The sequence below is a fragment of the Danio rerio genome, chromosome 9 (genome assembly GCF_052040795.2).
Source record: "Danio rerio strain M-AB ecotype USA chromosome 9, GRCz13ab, whole genome shotgun sequence".
Taxonomy (NCBI): domain Eukaryota; kingdom Metazoa; phylum Chordata; class Actinopteri; order Cypriniformes; family Danionidae; genus Danio; species Danio rerio.
In genome coordinates, this window is record NC_141029.1 from 57380001 (window position 1) to 57402729 (window position 22729).

The 22729-nt window shown below is 39.4% G+C and overlaps 1 protein-coding gene across 1 annotated transcript in view; it reads right to left on the bottom strand.

The window, feature by feature from the left end:
- The window catches only part of fancb (FA complementation group B), a 49491-nt gene that overhangs the window by 10626 nt on the left and 16136 nt on the right, over positions 1–22729 (bottom strand). The window contains exons 3-7 of the mRNA NM_001423658.2: positions 19279–19431; positions 10887–10979; positions 8918–9046; positions 6275–6447; positions 1890–2275 (exon numbers count right to left, since the gene is read on the bottom strand). Of these exons, the coding sequence (NP_001410587.2) occupies positions 1890–2275; positions 6275–6447; positions 8918–9046; positions 10887–10979; positions 19279–19431 (934 nt within the window). The remainder of the gene's footprint in view (positions 1–1889; positions 2276–6274; positions 6448–8917; positions 9047–10886; positions 10980–19278; positions 19432–22729) is intronic.

The following is a 22729-nucleotide window of genomic DNA, read 5'->3' on the forward strand; positions in this document are numbered from 1 at the left end:
ATAATCACCAACATCAACACCATTATCGCCATCATAATCACACCAGCATCAACCAACACCATCATCACCAACATCAACACGATCATCATCACCAACATCATCAATACCATCATCACCATAATCACCAACATCATCATTACCAGAATCATCATCATAGTCATCACAAAAATCATCATTACCATCATCACCATCGTAATCACCAATGTCATCATCACCAACGTCATCATTACCATCATCATAATCATCACCAACATCATCATTACCAACGTCATCATCACCAACACCATTATTACCATCATCACCAACATCATCATCATAATCATCACAAACATCATCATTACCATTATCCCCAACATCATAATAATCATCATCATCATCACCAACACCATAATTACCATCATCCCAAACATCATCATCATCATCACCATCATCATCATCATCATAATCATCACCAACATCATCATTACCATCATCACCAACATCAACACGATCATCATCACCGACATCATCATCATCACCAACATCAACACAATCATCATCATCACCAACATCAACACGATCATCATCATCACCAACATCATCATCATAATCATCACCAACATCATCATTACCATTATCCCCAACATCATAATAATCATCATCATCATCACCAACACCATAATTACCATCATCCCAAACCTCATCATCACCAACATCATCATCATAATCATCACCAACATCATCATTACCATCATCACCAACATCAACACGATCATCATCACCGACATCATCATCATCACCAACATCAACACGATCATCATCATCACCAACAACATCATTACCATCAACAACATCGCCATCAGTCTCACCACCATCAACCAACACCATCATCACCAACATCAACACAATCATCATGATCACCAACATCATCAATACCATCATCACCATAATCACCAACATCATCATTACCATAATCATCATCATAATCATCACAAAAATCATCATACCATCATCACCATCGTAATCACCAACGTCATCATCACCAACGTCATCATTACCATCATCATAATCATCACCAACATCATCATCACCAACGTCATCATCACCAACTTCATCATCATAATCATCACAAACATCATCATTACCATTATCACCAACATCATAATAATCATCATCATCATCACCAACACCATCATTACCATCATCACAAACATCATCATCATCACCAACATCATCATTACCATCATCATCATCATAATCACCAATATCATTACCATCATCATCATCATCATCACCAACATCAACACGATCATCATCATCACCAACAACATCATTACCATCACCAACATCGCCATCACAGTCTCACAACCATCGACCAACACCATCATCACCAACATCAACACAATCATCATGATCACCAACATCATCATTACCATCTACACGATCATCATGATCACCAACATCACCAACATCATCATTACCATCCCCAACACCGCCATCATCCCAGTCATCATCACCAACCTCATCAACATTATCATCACCATCATCATCCCAATCATCTTCCACCATCTTATCGCAAAAGACATCAAATTGACATCTAGCATTGGTGTCAATAATAAATCAATAATGCATGTAAACTACCATGAATATATATATATATATATATATATGTGTGTGTATATTCAATGCATGTAAACTACTAAATTAACATCAAATATTGGCATTAAAAAACGTTTATAAAATCTATTAAAGGGCTGTACTGTAACTGATTTTTGATGTGTTTTTTAATGTCAATATTAAAATATACTCTTATATATTTATGCTGTCATTTTAGTGGTCAAAAGGACACCAATGTGGATGTCATTGTGTCAAACACACTGTTTGAGTTTAAGGACTCGTTGTTCTCTCACCGGTGTTGAGTTTGCAGTCCTGCAACAGTCGTGGACGAAACTTTCCATCAGCAACATCTTTCAGCTTCAGTGAGATTTGACCACAGTGTTGAGAAAGCCGAACAGACTCTGCAGGAGATCCAGATGAGCGTCTGCTGTAGTGGAGCATGATTGGAAATCTGACGGAGCCTGAGGCCAACAATGGAGCAGCATCAGTGACGGAGAGCAAAGCGAGAGTCGATATGCTTGTGTCTGAACGTCTGATCCTCTTCACCGCAGACGGGCCGAGACACGATTCAAATTCAGACGAGGGATACGGCAGAATCACAGTCCGACTGTTCAGAACAGGAGACGCTGAGCTCTGATCGCCATCCAAAACCACTGAAACACTCATGTCCATCACTGACCTGCAGGACACACACAGCTCTCAAGGCCTCTGTTTGTTTCTTTCTTCGTTTACTTCTATTCCACAACAGCAACTTATGGCTATTCCACAGCAAGATTAATATAGACCCCAATGTTATCCTCTTTACACTGGCTGCCTGTTAAGTTTCGAATTGAATTTAAAATATTGCTTCTCACCTATAAAGCTTTAAATAATCTAGCTCCTGTTTATCTAACCAGCCTTCTGTCTCGCTACAATCCAACTCACTCTTTAAGATCTCTAAACTCAGGGCTTCCGGTAGTACCTAGATTAGCAAAGTCGAGTAAAGGAGGTCGAGCATTCTCATTTATGGCTCCTAAACTCTGGTATAGCCTTCCTGATAATGTCTGAGGCTCAGACACACTCTCGCAGTTCAATACTATATTAAAGACCTGTTTAGTAAAGCTTACACTCAAATATGCATAATAATGCATGTTCTGAACCGCAGAACACAAGACGCACCGAACCATGGGAGGACAACAGTATGATATATATATATGATATTTATACATATATATACATATATATATATATATATATATATATATATATATATATATATATATATATATATATATATATATATATATATTAGGGGTGTCAAAAATAATCGTTTTTTCGGTGCACTGCGATGAAAAAGCGGACAATTCGGTATCGGTTCAGTAATAATCATAACCGGTTATTACTGACGTCATTTATCTCATATGCGCTCTGTCGCGAGGGAGGCGATCGCGAGTATTTACAGCGCTTTAACTACTTAAAACTCATAAACTGTGCACAATTTCACTGTGTGTGTTTGCTGGATCAGTCTTTCACTGACATATACAACAATAGCCCCTATTTCACTGAGATCGAGAGAAATAAAGTAGCCTACTCCATTTCTCTCTCTCTCTCTCTCTCTCTCTCTCTCTCTCTCTCTCTCTCTCTCTCAAGTTCATGACATTAAGTACAGTATTGCCAAAGCACTGCAAATATGAAACATTAAAACCATTGAAAAATTAATAGTAATACAGATAAGATATAATGACACACAAAAAATAAATAAATAAATAAATAAATACAAAAAAAAACAATACATTTGATAAATATAATAATAATAAAAAAGTTTAAATTATTTAAATAAGGTAGATGAGTTTACATTAACCATTTCTTATGGTGTGTAGGGTATATACATATTTTGCAGCTAGTCTAAATGTCAATTCGTCCTCTCCGAGTATATGGTAAAGTTTTTCTGAGTCACTTAAATTAAAAAATGAACTGATCAATGTTTCAAATTGGGGGAAAAATATTTCTCTAGTGGTGCTGTATTTGGGGCAAAACAGAAGGAAGTGTGTCTCATCCTCTATTTGGTTTGTGTCACACTGTTGACATATTCTCTTTTCCTTAGGAGTCCAGGATTTTTTATGTCTGCCTTTTTCTATTTCTAGGTCTTTTTCTTTGTCTAGTTCTCTCTGTCTCTCTCTCTCTCTCTCTCTCTCTCTCTCTCTGTCTCTCTCTCTCTCTCTCTCTCTCTCTCTCTCTCTCTCTATCTCTCTCTCTATCTCTCTCTCTATCTCTCTATCTCTCTCTCTATCTCTCTCTCTCTCTCTCTCTCGCGCGCGCGCTCTGTCTCTCTATCTCTCTCTCTGTCTCTCCATCTCTCTCTCTATCTCTCTCTCTCTCTCTCTCTCTCTCTCTCTCTCTCTCTCTCTCTCTCTCTCTCTCTCTCTCACACACACAAATAGTGGCCCATTTGACCTGTTGGCGTGGCTTTTCTTATAGCCCGGCTGTTTTACAGCAGGTGTTTTACAGCGTTACTTTTGCATCCAGAAACGAGCGCGTGTCTGCAGACTTTTCTCCACCGTGTCTATCATACATCAGCTGTGAGATCGCCGCTACCGCCTGCCGCTTATCAGCATCACTCATCTGTGAAGAGCGCAGCGCGCAAGAGCCAATCGCAACCGTTTTTTTTTTTTGAGGGTGTGACCAATCAAAGAGGTGTAAGAAAACTAGACAAGGATCAGAAAGTGAGCTGGATATTTATATTTGTTTATATTATTTGCTAAATGCTTGTGTTGTTTAAAGTTACAGTTTATATATCTGACTGTTTGCATTAAATGACAAAATTGTATTACAAATAGTATATAAATATAGATATATTCATACATTTTAATACAAGAAATGCTGCTGTGAAGAAAATATAAAACTGTGAGACTAGTGTAGGTTCACACCTCTAATATATATATATATATATATATATATATATATATATATATATATATATATATATATATATATATATATATATATATATATATATCAGAGGTCGCGTAAGACTTTGTCATTGTCCGTAATTTTGACAAAGGTTGTAAAAATTCCGTCATAACCTAATATTGACCGTCAATTAATTTGCATATTTTCTAATCGCTTTTTTCACTTATATTTCAATAATGAACTTGCACGACGAGCATATCGGCTAAATTATTAATTTATTTATTTGACAAATGAACAAAACCTCATATCTGCCTTAACTCGTATATTCGTCCTGTGTCGACCTGAACTGGGTGCTTGCCTGTGTGTAATCAAGCGCATCAAGAGAGTCTGATGCAGAGGCAATAGTCATTAAATTCGGTGTCTTTGCCTCGGGAAGTCGACTTCTCGTGACAGTTTTAAATTTGTTCTGGAGGCTGAAGCCGCGTTCTGCTGCCACACTGAAGAGTACTTCCCAGAAGGACTCTACAGACAGACTCAGGCCAGATATGGTTAACAGGAATCGGGCCTGTGCTTTACAGCCGCATCACAAACGCATGTGCGGAGGAGCTGCGGGCCATACTCGGCCTGAATAACACTCGCCGATGCCGAGTCGGAGGCGCTGAAGGGCAGCCGAGCTCAGGCCGATTTTGGCGTTTTGTAGTTAGGAAACATTTCTCCAAAGGAAGTGATCAGAAGTTTGCAGGATTTTCTGAATGTGGGTTTTCCCAGTCTTGCAAGCACACGTTTCACCGGGAAAAAATACTGCAGCACGCACTCCTTCAGCACCAGGGGCGCAGCCTCACCTCTCTGCGTTCGGTAGTGCATGGTGCTCACAACGCACTCCAAACCACCTGACCTCCTTGTTGCCGCTTGGTTGGCCCGTAACACCTGTCGGCAACTGAGGATTCTTGTGTGTTTGTTCTTCATCGTCCACTGCATCACTTCATCTTTATTTCACCTTTATTATTAATATCACAACTATTTGGCCGTTTAAAGAAACTTCTCACACTCAGCTGCTGTGAGATTTTTGCAACTGTACGCAGCGGAGACAAAACAAGGGCAATCTCCATCACAGGACAGGAATTACAGTTAGCTACAAATTAAATAGATCCCCCTCAGCATAATCTGTCAAAATGACGGATCGCCTTCAGATTTTTCCATCACTGCTGAAAAAAATCAGTCAGTGACGGAAAATATTCGGTGAACGCAACGTCAAATATGTATACATATATACACATATTACAACAAATGATGTATGTGACTATTGTGGGTGGCACTCGAAATTAAAGTGCACCTTTTCATCTATAATGTCTTATTTTTTATGTCATAAACTAAAATAACAACGTATGATAGCTTAGAGCACAGGTGTCAAACTCAGTTCCTGGAGGGCCGCAGCTCCGCACAGTTTAGTTCCAACCCTAATTAAACACACCTGATCAAACTAATTGAGTCCTTCAGGCTTGTTTGAAACCTACAGGTAAGTGTGTTGGAGCAGGGTTGGAACTAAACTTCGGGCTTCGGCCCTCCAGAAATTGAGTTTGACACCCCTGGCTTAGAGGAATCCAGGAAAATAAACCAAACTCTGACCAGTGTGAGGAGAGTTTACAGTCGCAGGTGACTCGCTGTGAGAATTTTGGTCTGTTTAGAAACCCTGCTGCGTGACAACTAAAATCGCACCAAGAACAAAAACCAACAATAACAATCCATCTACAGGTGTGAAAGCAGCCTAAGCGTGAATCGGATGACATACGTGCCATTTGTTGGCATCAGAAGGACTCCGATGATCAAACTCTGGCCAATGACTCTCTGCCAGACTCTATCCACCTGGAGAAGAGCTTCAGCATCTTCAGTCTGCATCCCTTCATCCATAACACCAGCATCATCTTCATCATCTTCATCATCCCACAGAGACACCAGACCCTCCTATCGTACATCAGAAACAAACCACATCAAAAACACTGACTTTACACATCATTCTATAGACCTTTTTCATGGCTGCTGCATGGATGGCGCCATAGCGACCAGCGTCTTCCAGCAGAATGCTACAAACTTCCGTTCACAGCGTGTACAACTGGTAATTTGCGCTCCGAAAACGGGTTTCAATAACGTTTTTAATGGATGACAGAGTGTTTTTGTGACACACAACTTATAAATGTGTCTGTTAAATCCGTTATAATCTGTCACATGTGGTTCAAGCGCGTCAGAAATACGAGAAAAACGTTCTCCTAGTTCACGTGTCTGCCGTCAGAAAGAGTGTGTGAGTGCGTTCCCGGCCTGTCAGCTGTTAGCTCAGCGGCTCTCACACACACACACACACACACACACACACACACACACACACACACACACACACACACACACACACACACACACACACACACACACACACACACACACACACACACACACACACACACACACACACACACACACACACACACACACACACACACACACACACACACACACACACACACAGAGAGAGAGAGAGAGCAAACCAGAGTACTGGCATTAGGGGTGTCAAAATTAATTGTTTCTTCGGTGCACCGGGATGCAGACGCGGACAATTCGGTATCGGTTCAGTAATAATCATAACCGGTTATTATGTAGTGACGTCATTGATCTCCAATGCGCTCTGTCGCGAGGGAGGTGAGCGCGAGTATTTACAACACTCAGCCAACTCAGGGCCGGCCTGTGGCATAGGCACCATAGGCAAATGCTAAGGGCGCTGTACATGCAGGGGGGTGTCAGAAATGAGCGCGGTTCAGTTGGTTTTGTTTTCGATATTCCTGACAAACATTCAGTTACAGACGGCAATAACTCAAAAACCTCTGACCCTAAAAAGATCTAAAGTGTGTTTCCTACAAAAAGACAAAGCTGGTTATGTTTCACAGCTGTCTTTCTTTTTTTTCGCTCCACACTACGAGCACTGCTCCGTTTAAGCCCTCGCAATATGTGTTTAGCCGGGAGAGCTCGCGCTGAGAGGAGCTCTCAGCAAGGGACCATCGGAAAAGTGCTTATTTTTTTCGTTTTTCTGCTCCGCTCTTCGCGAGCTCTCCCTGTTGCGAGGGCTTAAGTGTGTGCGTGTGTGCGTGCGTGCGTGCGTGTATGTGTGTGTGTTTGTTTCTTTGGTGCTGTCTATGTTTGTGTGTGAATGAGAGACAGTGTGGTGCTGAGTCTCTGTGTGTTTATACAGACAGCTTGTTATAGCCTCTCCTCTAAAATATAACACTGTATATGGAACGCATCGTCAATGCACCGTGATGCACCGAAATATCGAATTGAACCGAATCGAAGGCATGATAATCGTAACCGAACCGAACCGTGAGACCAGTATAGGTTCACACCTCTAACTGGCATGAAACTTAACAGGTATGAAAGTCGTGCAATTTACAAAAATGAGCAATAAAAGTCTGTTATTGATCCTCTGCTGCTGATTTGCTGTTCATTCTAATCGCGAGCCGTTTGTGTATTTCGTGTGTTGTTTTCACCACGGTTTGTGTTTTTCTGTCATTTGGAAATGACACTAGTCTATATTTTCACTTTGTCACAGTTATTAAATCAGTGTGTCAGTGGCACAGTACAGGCTACATGTGTGTGTCAAACATTTTGGTGAACTACATTAGTTTGGGCTGGTTATATATGTGAAATAAAGAGAAAATGTTGACTTTAGTGATGACGAGGCTTCATTTACACTGCAGAAGATGCCGTCTGACAACGAGGGGGAAACGCCTCACAGCAGCTGTTTTCCATCCTATTAGATCACATTTCTGTAAATGATCAGTCCAGGAGATGCTGCTGATAGACAACAGTATTAGTTCAAAGAGGATAAAAGCAGGTAAAATAGATTAAAACTATCGTTTCAAAGCTGTCCAAATGTGACTGTTTACACGCATCAGCTGCCGACCGGAAGTCCTTCGCATTCTCCTTGCGCATACACGCAAAGCATCATGGGTAATTTTGCATTCCACGAAAAAAGGTCTATAAGAAATATTTTTTAAAAAATAGATTTTTTTTCACCAAGATTCTGCCTAAATACACTTCAGCTTTCATTTAGTTAAAGCGTAAAACGAGATGAAAAGCCGTTTACACATAAGCACCCTCAGCAGCAGCAGGCTAGCACAGAAACTACATTGAAAATACTGCAGTGAAATAAACGTTCATATTTTAAAGAAATAGCAGGGGAAAATGTAATTTAATGCAGTGCTTCTTATCTAGTCTGAGACCCACTTTAGATCATTTATCAATCAGGCTTATTGACTGGAAGCGCTTGGGCTGACTGACTGACAATTAAACATCTCTGTGCATATCTACCATTGCATGGAAAAACTGGCCCTTTATTTCCCTGCAGTTTTTCCTTGGCGTGCGTTTATGAGTGTACAAGCGTATGAACCTGTTCTGGGGTGGGTGTGAGATGATGTTTGCCGGACAGCAGGTCAGCCAGAGCACTCAGAGTCTGCTGGACAAATCTGTCTTTGACCTGCACGTCTCTCTGGAGCTCCTCGAGATACATCAGACCGCTCTGAATAAAACAAATAAACACACAGCACTCACCATCAGATCTGAGCGGGGTATTCCAATAAAAAAGGCATGTTTAAATGTATTAGCCAACAATTGAAATTGCATTGCAAGGACATTTAAACATGCTTCAAAAATAATAATAAATACAGAGAGCCGATTCCTTCAACACATTTCTAATCATGATAGTGTTAATATCTCATCTCTAATAACTGATTTATTTTCTCTTTACCATGATGACAGCACAATATTAGACTAGATATTCTTCAAGACACTTCCATACAGCTTAAAGTGACATTTAAAGGCGCGCTCACACTCACACACACACACACACACACACACACATACACAAACACACACACACACAAACACAAAGTCAGAATTATTCGCCCCCATTACAATTTTTTTTTTCTTATTTTAAACATTTTGCAGATGATGTTGAACAGATTAAGGAAATGTTCACAGTATTTCAGATAATATTTTTTCTTCTGGAGAAAGTCTTATTTGTTTCATTTCGGCTAGAATAAAAGCAGTTTTTAATTCTTTAAACACCATTTTAAGTTCAATATTATTAGCCCCCTTATTTTTGATTGTCAACAGAACAAACCGTCATTATACAATAACTTGCCTAATTACCCTGACCTGCCTAGTTAACCTAATCAACCGCGTTAAGTCTTTAAATGTCACTTTAAGCTGTATAGAAGTGTCTTGAAGAATATCTAGTCTAATATTATGTGCTGTCATCATGACAAAGATGTAATAAATCAGTTATTAGAGATGACTTATTAACACTGTTATATTTAGAAATGTATCGAACAAATGTCTCTGTTAAACAGAAATTGGGGAAAAAAATAAACAGGGGGTAATAATTCTGAGTTCTACTTAAAAAAATAAATAAATATATATATATATATATATATATATATATATATATATATATATATATATAATAGATATTTCAAATGATCAAAAATTCAATTATAAAATTGAGAAGTTGCATTGGAACTGCTGTTGAATGGGGAAAATGTTTGACAATACTGCTTTGCTGCTGATGTCTATTTATTGTTATAATGTTTTTAATAGAAAAGGGATATTTATAAAATGTAAATTTGATCTGGTTTTGGCATGAAAAAAACAGCGAAGCTGATATGGTAGTAAAATTTTAACTCTGAAAACAGGACTGAAGCAGTTTCAATTTACTAGAACATTTGAGTTGAGCTGCTTTGACACTGTCTACATTATAAAAGTGCGAGAGAAATTAAAATTAATTAAATTGATTCAATAAAAAAAAAAACTCTCTCTCTGACAATATTACAAAAAAATATATATATATATGTATATATATATATATATATATATATATATATATATATATATATATATATATATATATATATATATATATATATATATATAATTTTTTTTTTTGTTTAAGCTCCTCAGAAAATAAATGGGGTGGCACGGTGGCTCAGTGGTTAGCATTGTGGCCTCACAGCAAGAAGGTCACTGGCTCGAGTCCCGACTGGGTCAGTTGGCATTTCTGTGTGGAGTTTGCATGTTCTCCCTGTGTTGGCGTGGGTTTCCTCCAGGTGCTCCGGTTTCCCCCACAGTCCAAACACATGCGCTATAGGGGAATTGATCAACTGAATTGGCCATAGTGTATGAGTGTGCGTTTGTGTGAATGAGTGTGTATGGATGTTTTTTAGTACTGGGTTGCTGCTGGAAGGGCATCCGCTGTGTAAAACATATGCTGGATAAGTTGGCGGTTCATTACACTGTGGTGACCACTGATAAATAAGGGACTAAGCTGAAGGAATGCATGAATGAGCTAGAGGTTAAAGTACCTGCAATCGGGAGTCCAGAGCCTGAACGGTGAGCAGGTGGTTCTCCTGCACCTCGTCTGATGTGTTCGAGACCTCACTGTCTGTCCGGCCGCGCTAAAACACATTTAACACACTGAAAATCAGACAAGTGTATCCTGCAGGAGCTATCAATTACAACTAATGGTGTAAAGAATAATGGTAACACCGTTTTAAAATGGAGCTATTCTGCCCCTCTTTGCAAGATGTTAAATAATGTGTCTAGAATGTGTAGTGAAGTTTCTGCTCAAATTAGCACATAGATAATGTGCTCTAACTCTCTGAAACTGACCCATACAGGGTTTAATCTTAATTGTGGTGTTTTGGTGACTGTCGCTTTAAATTCAAATAAGATTGTGCTCTTCTTAATTAGAAGGTGGAGCTATAAATGTCTATGCATTTGGGGTGTCAAAATTAATTGTTTCTTTGGTGCACCGCGATGCAGATGCGGACAATTCGTTATCGGTTCAGTAATAATCATAACCGGTTATTATGTACTGATGTCATTTATCTCATATGCGCTTTGTCGCGAGGGAGGCGAGCGCAAGTATTTACAACACTCCAACGACTTAAAACTCATAAACTGTGCACAATTTGACTGTATGTGTTTGCTGGATCTGTCTTTCGCTGATATTTACAGCAGAAGCCCCTATTTCACTGCCATTGAGAGAATGAAAATACTCCATTTCTCTCTCTGTCTCTCACACGCATACACATACACTGTGGCCCATTTGACCTGCTGGTGTGACTTTTCTTTCTCCTCTCGGCTGTTGTACAGCGTTACTTCTAGATACAGACTCGAGCGCGTGTCTGCAGAGTTTTCTCCACCGTGTCTATCATACATCAGCTGTGATCGCCGCTGCTGCCTGCCGCTTATCAGCATCACTCATCTGTGAAGAGCGCAGCGCGCAAGAGCCAATCGCAACCGTTTTCGTTGAGGGTGTGACCAATCAAAGGGGTGTAAGAGAACTAGACAAGGATCAGAAAGCGAGCGGGATATTTATATTTGTTTATATTATTTGCTATATGCTTGTGTTGTTTAAAGGTACAGTTTATATATCTGACTGTTTGATTAAATGACAAAATTTTATTACAAATAGTATATAAATTAGCGCTGTCAAAATTAGTGCGATTAATTTTAAATTATTAACGTGTTAAAAAAATTAACGCAATTAACGCAGTTGCCGTTTTTTTTACTTCCTGTTGTGGTGGACGTGTGTTCAACATGCAAGAAATTTTCCATTTTCCATATCTGTAATTCCTGTATTTTGGCTTTTTTTTTGCAGTCCACTTAAAATCCAACATGGAAATCAATGTTTTCTTTATTGGCATTGATTGTTTTGAAATTTAAATGTCATTAACATGCCTGTGTTTTAATTTCTGTAATAAATATGGCTGTCAAGCAGGATCTTGATGGTTTATTGTGGGTTTGTTGTTTACATGAAGAAATCTGTGTTACAAGTTAAACAAAAATTCTATTAAACAATTATATTTTGAATTTAAATAGTTTTTGTCTTGCATTTACATTAATTTTACATTTGAATAGCCAAAATTACAACTTTCAGTTTTTTAAATGCGATAATTTTTTTAAAAAAGGTGCGATTAATCAGTTAATTTTTTTTAATCGATTGACAGCACTAATATATATATATATAAATATATTCATACATTTTAATACAAGAACTGCTGCTGTGAGGAAAATATAAAACTGTGTATGAAAAGTACTGGGATGCACCGAGATATCGAATTGAACCGTATCGATGGCATGATAATCGTAATCGAACCGTGAGACTAGTGTAGGTTCACAGCTCTACTATGCATCAGCATAGCAGCAGATGTAAAACAGGACTAGTGTTGTCAGTGCTGGTCAGGTGTGGTTGTATGCTTCAGTGTGATTGTGTGCTAGAGCTATTAATCATAAAAAGATGGTGATCTCGATTCGACCCCCTAGACGATCTTAATCCAGCATTTCTACGATTCTGTCAATCATATTTTCAAGTTCAGGAGAGAAGAAAAGCCGGTTGCACGAGTCTGTTTATTGTTTCACACACGTTGCTCATTGACATTGACACCTCCAAATGATGTTGAAAGTGTCACATACTGTATTTATAAGGTATAATTCACCTAAAAATGTCATTTTTGTCTTCATATAATGATGTATTTGCGGCCGGGAAATCACACGTGACATGAGCTGCTAAGTGTGCGTGTGCGCGCCCTACTAATGATAGATGCGCGCGTCTACTTTAGTGAACAGAACCTGCATATGGCGCGGATAACAGCTAATAAAGTTGTAAATAATATTCAGTTTGTGGCACAGAGTGATCGTTTGGGAGCTGCGTGTAAAGTATGAACAGCACTTAGCAGTGAAAATGAAACCGAAAGCGTGCACGTCATTTAAATAATCATATTGCATTTTAGAGTTATGACTGCGACAAGCATTTGATGTGTTTTCTTTAATAGCGAACACAGAGTTGTGCATGAGAATAAATGCTTACGGAGTCTGTATAACAACTCTAGCCTATATAATGTTGATTTTACCAGTGAATTAAATGGTCTAATAATGTTGTCAATGACAGATTGCAAGCATATATCTCAAACATAATTCAACATCAGAATTATTATAAGTAGAATAGAATTATTTATAGAAACCAGTAGACCTGCACATAATATTAATATTGTTGTTTACCATATGTTTGAGAAAAAAACAACAATCTCATATTAAGCTTTATTTTACATCTACAGAATCGTGAGAGAAACGTGATATTTATTTTAAGCCAAAAATTGCGTTTCTCATTTTAGCCAGAATCGTGCAGCTCTAGTAAGGGTGTCACGATCCTCCAAGTCCTCGAATCGATTACATTTTCGATTCTAAAGTCACGGTTCGATTCGTTTTTCGATTTAAAATAGAAAAATTAAACAAAATCATAAACAAATCATACAGTAAATTAATAACTTACACACATAATTACCACCTGTCAATCACTTTTTCTGCGGGACTCGTGAATAGGCAGTGATCTGTGTCCTTATAATGGCGTCGGTAAAAAAGGTGCACAACAAACAGGAACCAGCCAACAGTATCTGAGGTGTTCGCTAAAATTACCAAGTACAAGTGTGTGAAAGACTGAAGCAGTCTACTGACCCGCTGACTGCCTGGACCCGCTGTCTCGAGCGCATGACAGTGTGTGCGTCTGTATCTGAGCCTGTGTGTGTGTGGTCACGTGATGTGCGTTTTCAGCGGTAGTGAGGAAGGAGGGCTGCTCAGAAATGCAAAACGCCAGTGTGGATGTGGATCGCTGTCGTTATAAAATGACATTTAAAATCTGAGACCTATTAGTGTAATCAGGGCCTGAGTGTGTATTTTTCGCGAACGGATTTGCAATGGGGGCGGGGCGGAAGATCGCGATGCTAGCACTCGTCTAACGGCCCAACCCGGATATTTACAAAGCAGAGCTTGCAAACTGTGTTTTTATTTTATTTTTTTTGTTGACAACACGAACGTTGTCAACATAGCTCACTGGAAATCCAAAACACTTTCACACCGGCGACTTCATTGAAAGAGGAGAGGGTTTAAGCTCTGTCGACGGGTCTCCTGCGTCTGCAGTTCAACAAGCACTTCAACAACCTTTTTTTCCGCTTGGCAAGCCAAGCTGACGTGACATGGGGGCGTGGCAGCATCGACGATTCCATTTTTTGATTCGATAATCGAAAATGAGCATGACACCCTTAAGCTGTAGTGTGTGCTTCATGCTTCTGTCAGTCTATGGAGACTCCAGTCGCTGTTCATTTGTGCTTCATCTAAAACTCCACATCTATAATCCTCTGAGTCTATGCTGATATCATCTTCAGCAGCTCAAACACTCTAATGGCTAATGGACAGACGGCTGCTTCTCACTCAGGGCTCTGTTTATGCTAATAAGGGAGAGATGGGCACTAGTGGGCGGGGCTTTTCCTGTCTGATGACACGTACAAAGGGAGAATTTGGAAGAAGTGTTTCATTCATCTAGTCTGATTATAACAAACACAATTAATTCTTGTTGGCCATTAGAGGCTGGAGATATTCACACACTGCTGACACACAACTGGGTTTACACACTTTAGAAAAGTGATTTCTGCATAACAGGTGCACTCTAAGGTTATGGTAGATTTCTAGATTTAGCATTATCAGCAACAGCAGCAAATATCATTTTTCCTATTGAATATTTTCCTATGGTTCAGCTGGTTTTTTTCTGATGTTTATTCTTGATAACATTACAGGTTCTAAGTTCAGTTTGTTAAACCAATGGTTTTGGTTTATATGGAAAACAAATGACATGTTACCTCTCCTTTTTGCTGATCCAAAAAATAGTCCGATCTGGGACTCAAAAACCAGTGTTATCCGAACCGTGAAATTTGTGATTGTTACACCACTAGTAATAAGCAATGTATTTCTGTATGTAAATAGGCATTTTCCAAGAAGTGAAAAGTTTGGTGCAAAATAAAAAACGATATAATTTACATTTGTCATTTCCAAAACCACTGTTTTACGGGAGTAAATTAAATCATTTCATTTTCATTTTGCTCCAAACTGTGCATGTCATGGAGAATGCAAATTTAAATACAGAAATAGACTGCTATTTTACATAATGCATTAGTATTTTGCATGTTCATTCATTCATTTCCCTTCGGCTTAGTCTATATTTCAGAGTTTGCCACAGCAGACTGAACCACAAACTATTCCAGCATATGTTTTACACAGCGAATGCCCTTCCAGCTGCAACACAGTACTGGGAAACACCCACACACTCATTTACACACATACACACACACACACACTCTACGACCAATTTAGTTGATCAATTCCCCTATAGTGCATGTGTTTGGACTGAGAAAACCCACACCAACACAGGGAGAACATGCAAACTCCACACAGAAAAGCCGGGACTCGAACCAGCGACCTTCTTGCTGTGAGACTACAATGCTAAACACTGAGCCACTGTGCCCTGAAATGTAACTTGCATGTTACATTTCAAAATGAATTTTGCTACTGATATGAATTAAAGGGCCATGACATCCCCCACTTTCAGTTCAGGTCTACCTCAGAATTTTATAAAAATAAAAAAAAATAAAATTAAAAATAATTATAATAATAATAATTCCTTATATTTATATAGCACTTTATTTTGGACAATCAAAGCGCTTTACACATAGGGGGAATCTCCTCATCCACCACCAGTGTGCAGCATGGTTAGGATGTCAGTGGGCAGATTTGGCCAGGATGCCAGGGTGAGACCCCTACTCTTATTACTGGGATTATTAATAACCACAGAGAGTCAGGACCTCGGTTTAACCTCTCATCCGAAAGACGGCACTCACTGAGCAGTATATAGTCCCCGTCACTATACTGGGGCATTAGGACTCACACAGACCACAGGTTGAGCGCCTCCTGCTGGCCTCACTAACACCACTTCCGGCAGCGACCCAGCTTTTCCATGTGGTCTCCCATCCAGGTACTGACCGGGCGCAGCCCTGCTTAGCTTCAGTGGGCGACCATGTGAGAGTTGCAGAGAGCTAGCTGCCCGAGCCGTCTGAAAGATGCATCATAATGGACGTGGAGCTCCGCGAGGAAAGGGCAGGAGTGGGCGTGACCAGCAGAGAAGGGAGAAGGAGGGGAGCGAACAACTGTTGTCAGTCGGCTCACAAAATGAGACACAAACCGTGAGGAGACGCATGAGTTTATAGTTTACAAAAGTTAAAATGTAAAGAAATAAACAGTAATTTAACGCCCTGCTACATTTGTTATTCGTAATTTCATACACACAACTACAATTTATATCATTACAAAGATAATCGTGTTCATATAAACACTACGCATATGGGTAGGGTCGCAAATCAGACTATGGTCTTAGACCACAAACAGGAAAACATCAAGGTGAATTTAGCAGCCCTGCAACACGATTTGGCCAGATCGCGAGACGAGTGACGGACATTAAATACCTGGGAAATTGGCAGATATTGACCCAAAGTTGAAGTATTTTCCTACTGTTTTCGACTCTCTTCTTTCTACTGCCAGACGGCCTCGGCTGGAGAAAAACAACTCTCCTGGATAGCAAGATAAGGAGATGCTCAATTTCACTATACGAAAGTGTATGTGACAAATAAAGGCCTGATTTTACAAATGAGGGCTTTTCCCTCAATCCCCGGGTCTGAATGCAGACTCAGTGCTGCAGGTCACTTGCCCTGTCTATTTTAACTATCAGCCCTGCTGGTAATCTGGAGGATTTAGGTGAACACAGCAGCACGGCGATGTGTCTAAATGTGAATGAACTCCTGATAAAAGACAGCGTCCACCATTCTCCAATTCTCGCACTGCTCTCCCGACAACAATACTTGCAGCATACAAACAGCTTTGCTGTATCCGCCCTGACAGCATCGCGGGAAAAAACATGCAACAAACCCCGTGGATCATGGAAACAAACACATACGAGCCTTCATGATCAGCTAAATACTGTGTGCCGTGGGTCCATGGACACGTCTCACCCATTCATCAAGGTGTCACAGCTTGCCACTGGCAGGTCTATGGTGGCAAATCAATGCCAATATTAATCGAGCGCAGTGGAGATGTTTACGCGCGAGGAGAAGTGAACAGCGAGCAGATTACAGGCCTACACGCGAGGAAGCTACAGCACGCGAGTGCACAGGGGATCTTCACGCGCGCGCTCAACTAATCCAGCGCGAGAAAACAAGTCCAGCGCTCAACAATAAGGACTGCCCGATGGCCCGGGGCCAGCGTGTGAGATGTTCTGGACAGTAGACAGGATCGTTACTGGCGTGATCGGGCCACTAATGCCCTGTAACTAAAGTTCAATTTGCCTGTGACTATTTGTCAATTGCGTGCAAATACAGTCAGAAAAGAGAAACCGTTTGTGTTTTTCAAGTGCTACCTTCTTGGTTCCTCTTATCTGTTTGGATGTTGTGAGCATGTTATTTTTTTTCCGTAACAACCAGTAAAGCTAAGAGACAGCAACATGCCGGCAACATCAAGTGATGATGCTAAAGGAAAACATTTGTCTCTAACGTCTTGGAAGCAGACATTTACGAGGGTACACCACGACTAAAAAAAATGAAGAGATGTTTTGTACAGTTTGCCGTTAGTTTAGCAGGTCAGTCATCCTTTGTTTTGCAATAAAATACCTGCACATTTTGCTACTTTTTATTTGCAAAACAATTTAACAATTTTTTAAATATTTAAATTCTAGATTTACAAACATTTTGACATTTTTTTTATTTGTGGCTAAGAAATAGCAATTAACTTTTTTTGGTGGGGCCAGTGTCAATACTGGCAGGGCAAGTAAAAATCTGAACCACTGGTCCGATAGGGCCAGTAGAAATAAATCCTTAGCGTTGAACCCTGAAGTCCCACGCGCACATCATCATCTGTGCACACGATGTACACTCTTGCTGGTTCTCGCTTGTTCTGGTTCTTCTCTCTGCTCGCACAAAACATTTTGGATTTTTGTCAGTCCTGGGGCGGGACTTGGTTTACTTGTTTTCTTTAACGCTATTGGCTATCCTCGCGTGTAAACATCACCGCTGCGCTCGATTAATATTAGCATTGATTTGCCGCCATACAGGTCTACCTTGCCTTCGGAAAGCACGCGCAGTCATGAATAATTAAGAAGCCGGCTCTTCTAATAGGATAAGAAAACTCCGCTATGAATAATAATGAGAAACTGACGCGTCATCTTTGCACTTGCAGTTTTGCATCACGTCGCCGATTTTGATCTGCCCCAAAAATCATTTTAAACCCGGAAGCTGAAATTAGCAGACAAAAGCTCAAAATTATCCAGTTTTCCCCACAAATACAGCTGACAGGTGCTAACATTGTCTTAACTGATGCTCAACACTCACATCTGTTAACATCTCAAAAAAAAACTCAAGGGTTTCGTGAACCTTTAAATTCCTTTGGTGTCAAATTTGTTATAATATTGAAAGCAATAAAAAAACCTCCTGATCTAAAAAAAATAAATCAGAACAATATCTAATTATTAAAAACCTGTACAGTTTATTAAAAAAAAATAAAATGATAGTGCTTCAGAGTATATCATTTTATGTATGCATCCAAAAACATCTCCTCCTCCTCCTCCTCCTGTTGTGTTTTGATGTGATTTCTGACTGTTGTAGCTTTGAAAGAACTCATTCAGTGTAGTGATATGGAGCTGTAATGCACTCAAAACCTGCCGGAACTACTTTATCTGTGCATTTATCTGACAATAACCAAACACCTTAGAATGGCCATCAGCCAATCAAAATTAAGCATTCAGCAGTGTAATGAATAGAGCTATCATGTAGCCTAAACTCTATGCAGACAGTAGTGAAGTGTAAAGGTGAGCAGACGCACCGAATGTGTGACGCCGCACAGATCCGTCAGCAGGAACGTGTTGATCTGCTCTGATGAGCTGCAGTCCTCAAACAGCAGGAGCATCTGATCAGAGCCGCAGCGCAGAAAATCATCCACCAGCAGAAGATGAACAGAAGACCAGCAGCAGACCACCTGATACACACACACAGGGTGGTGAAATGTGTGGACATAACATTATACTGTACAAACTGTATTTCCACTTTGTATTGACAATGCAATATTTATTATTGTGACATGTATTGACCTTATTCTGCCATGCGGAAGTGCGTTAGCGTTTGCGATTGTTTAAGAACGACCGATTCAGTTGCTCATGGGAGAAATGACAGGATAATATACAGCAGAAAACAGTCAAACTACTTGCTCTACATACGTGTTCATGACTATACATTAAAAGTAGAATATTATGATAAGATATGACCAGTTTGCAGCATCAACCAACATAACGAGCTGCTTTTGACGTCTAAAAATCAATGGAAGGGAATGAGACCAGAAGTCGAGTCAAATATATTCCAGTAATTCCTTACATTTATGTAGCGCTTTTCTGAGCATTCAAAGTGCTTTACACAATGGAATCTCCTCATACACCACCAGTGTGCAGCATACACCTGGATGATGTAACGGCGCCAGACCGCACACCAGCTGATTGGTGGAGAGGAGACAGAGTCATGAAGCCAATTATGATATCTCATCTCATCCGAAAGACGGCACTCACTGAGCAGTATATAGTCCCCGTCACTATACTGGGGCATTAGGACTCACACAGACCACAGGTTGAGCGCCCCTGCTGGCTTCACTAACATCACTTCCGGCAGCAACCCAGCTTCCCCATGTGGTCTCCCATCCAGGTACTGACCAGGCGCAGCCCTGCTTAGCTTCAGTGGGCGACCATGTGAGAGTTGTAGAGAGCTAGCTGCCAATGGCTGCGCCTGCTCGAACATCAAGAGCAAGGTCAATACAATTTCACCAAATAGCTTGAATAGCTCTATCTGGAAAGAATTCATTAATTTAGACTGATTGGGATGATTCTGGAGGATCATGGGGGTTATTCTGCATTACTGTTGGTAAGATACGAGTGAAATAGTTTGCATCACAGTATTCATGTACAGAAATTGAAATCTTCATTGTATAAATAACCCAATACATACATCTTAATTAGAGTTACAAACGGTACAATTTCATGTACCTGAATACTTTAAACTCTTGTGCATGAATTCTTACGCAGTCACAGGCCTTAAAAACACATGCAAATGTTAAACTTTCACTCCATTGTGGTTAAGCTCTTCAGTGAATCAGAAAATCTTCTGTGTTCTGAACTGTGGCTCCTGGTAAACTATAGTCTCAATAATAAACTCAACATTGCACATCCTGCGATGGTGAAACCTTATATCGTGCAGCCCTACTTCTAGCCCTCCCCCAACTCCACACCTACAGAAAACTGTGTGTATTTTTGCTTTCTGGAAAAGAAATAATAGCAATTCTGTGTGGTTTATAAGGCTTTTAAAAAAATGAAGACTTCAGAAATGTCATAATAATTAACCTCCTCCTGTAATACCCATCATACCCATGACATTATACAATTTTGTGTGCATGCGCACACTCAGACACAAACCAAAACATTTGAACAGACATACACAAACAAACACGCAGACAAAAACAAAACAACACACAGCACACATACACAAAGGCACAGACAAACACAAAGTAACACAGTAACAGAAAAAAGCAGACACAACAACATGTGCGCACAGACAACAAATACACAGGAACACACACACAAACAAAAGCACAAATACACACTCAAACAACACAACAGAGAACAGTGTTGAACACATAACATTTTGAGGAAACCATCATACAGATTATTAAAAGATCCACAGATAAACTAAATAAACAGCGTCTAAACAATCTTTTGTTTGATTCTAAATATTTTTACTGCTTTTCCCATTTACTGTTAACTTAGTTACAATTACAAATGAAATTTTATTTTTAGTTTGCATTTGTACAGGTTTATAAATTGTGAATCTCACCAATTCTAACTGTAGTGTGAGATAAACTACACTGAAAAAAGATTATTCAAAGATGTTTCCTTGAATTTACTAAATTTTCTTTAAGTTAAGGGGTTGTAAACAAATTGTTTTTGTTGAATTTAAACAAATAAATTAAGTTGAACATTACTAAATTAAATTTGTTTGTTTGAATTAAACACTAATAAATTGTTTGCAACAATTTTGCAGACAACATTTTTTTTCAGCTTAGTTTAAGTTTATAATTTCAGATTACAAGAAATTGCAATCAGTCACAAAACAACCTTTCATAGCCGTGCAAAGAAAAGCTAGTTTACTAATATACATACACTCATATAGGGTTGTAACAATATACCGGTATGACGGTCTACCACGATTTGAACGTGCACGATTATCATACCATGAACAATTGCATGTCAACGGTTTTAACCCTTAAAGACCGAGACAGCCGCCCGCGGCTAAAAATAAGTATTGCTCTTAAATGTTTAATAACTTTTGATCCGCTGATCCGATTCATACAATTCAAAGATTGGCATAAAGAAGAGAATCTCAGTTTTCCAGTGGTGTATCACATAACATTTGCGGACTTTCAGAGGCTCCGGAATCAGTGCGGTTACGTCATCAAAATTTGACAACGCTGATTTGACAAAGAAACGCTCGTCACTGTGTCTCCGGACAAACCAGACATGATACATTGATGCATTGTCCCTCCTCCATGCCCAGATTGGTTCAAACTCGCTATATCACAACCAATAAGCATAGGTTTCGCTTTTGTTTGTGGACCAACACTGAGCTTTTTGAACAACACGGAATGAGAGATAGGCTGTACATTTACGCGCGGCTAAATAAAACGCAAAAAAAAAAGTTTTGCATGAAATAATTCTCATACTAAGTACTTTTGCATGCACAGCAGCACAGAAACATGACAAAACAGTGACACAGCAAAGAAGAACTGCTGCTCTTGCTGTTTTCAAAACACACAAATGAAGGTGCAGCTGTTTGTCTGCATTGCAGACAACCAAATCCAAATCCATATCCACAGACAACCATATCCATGCTGGCACATAAAACCTAAAGATGTTCCATATTGAATCTAGTTTCGTTATTTAACTATTTATAGTATAGTAAATATTTATATCTATTTTTTACTGAGGATTTGCACCATGTTTATTTGGACTTTATTTGGACTTTGACACATTATTTATTATTTTCTTATTTTTTTATTTGTTCATTGTAAGTGGTGTTGTTTATAGTAACTGAAAATATATTATTTGGAAAAAGTCAAATTTGCTTCACTGTTCTATTATTTTGTAACATTTGTAACATACCGTATACCACGGTTTGACGGTTTCGCGGTATTGTTTTAGACGATTATCATACCATAAAAAATTCATACCGTTACAACC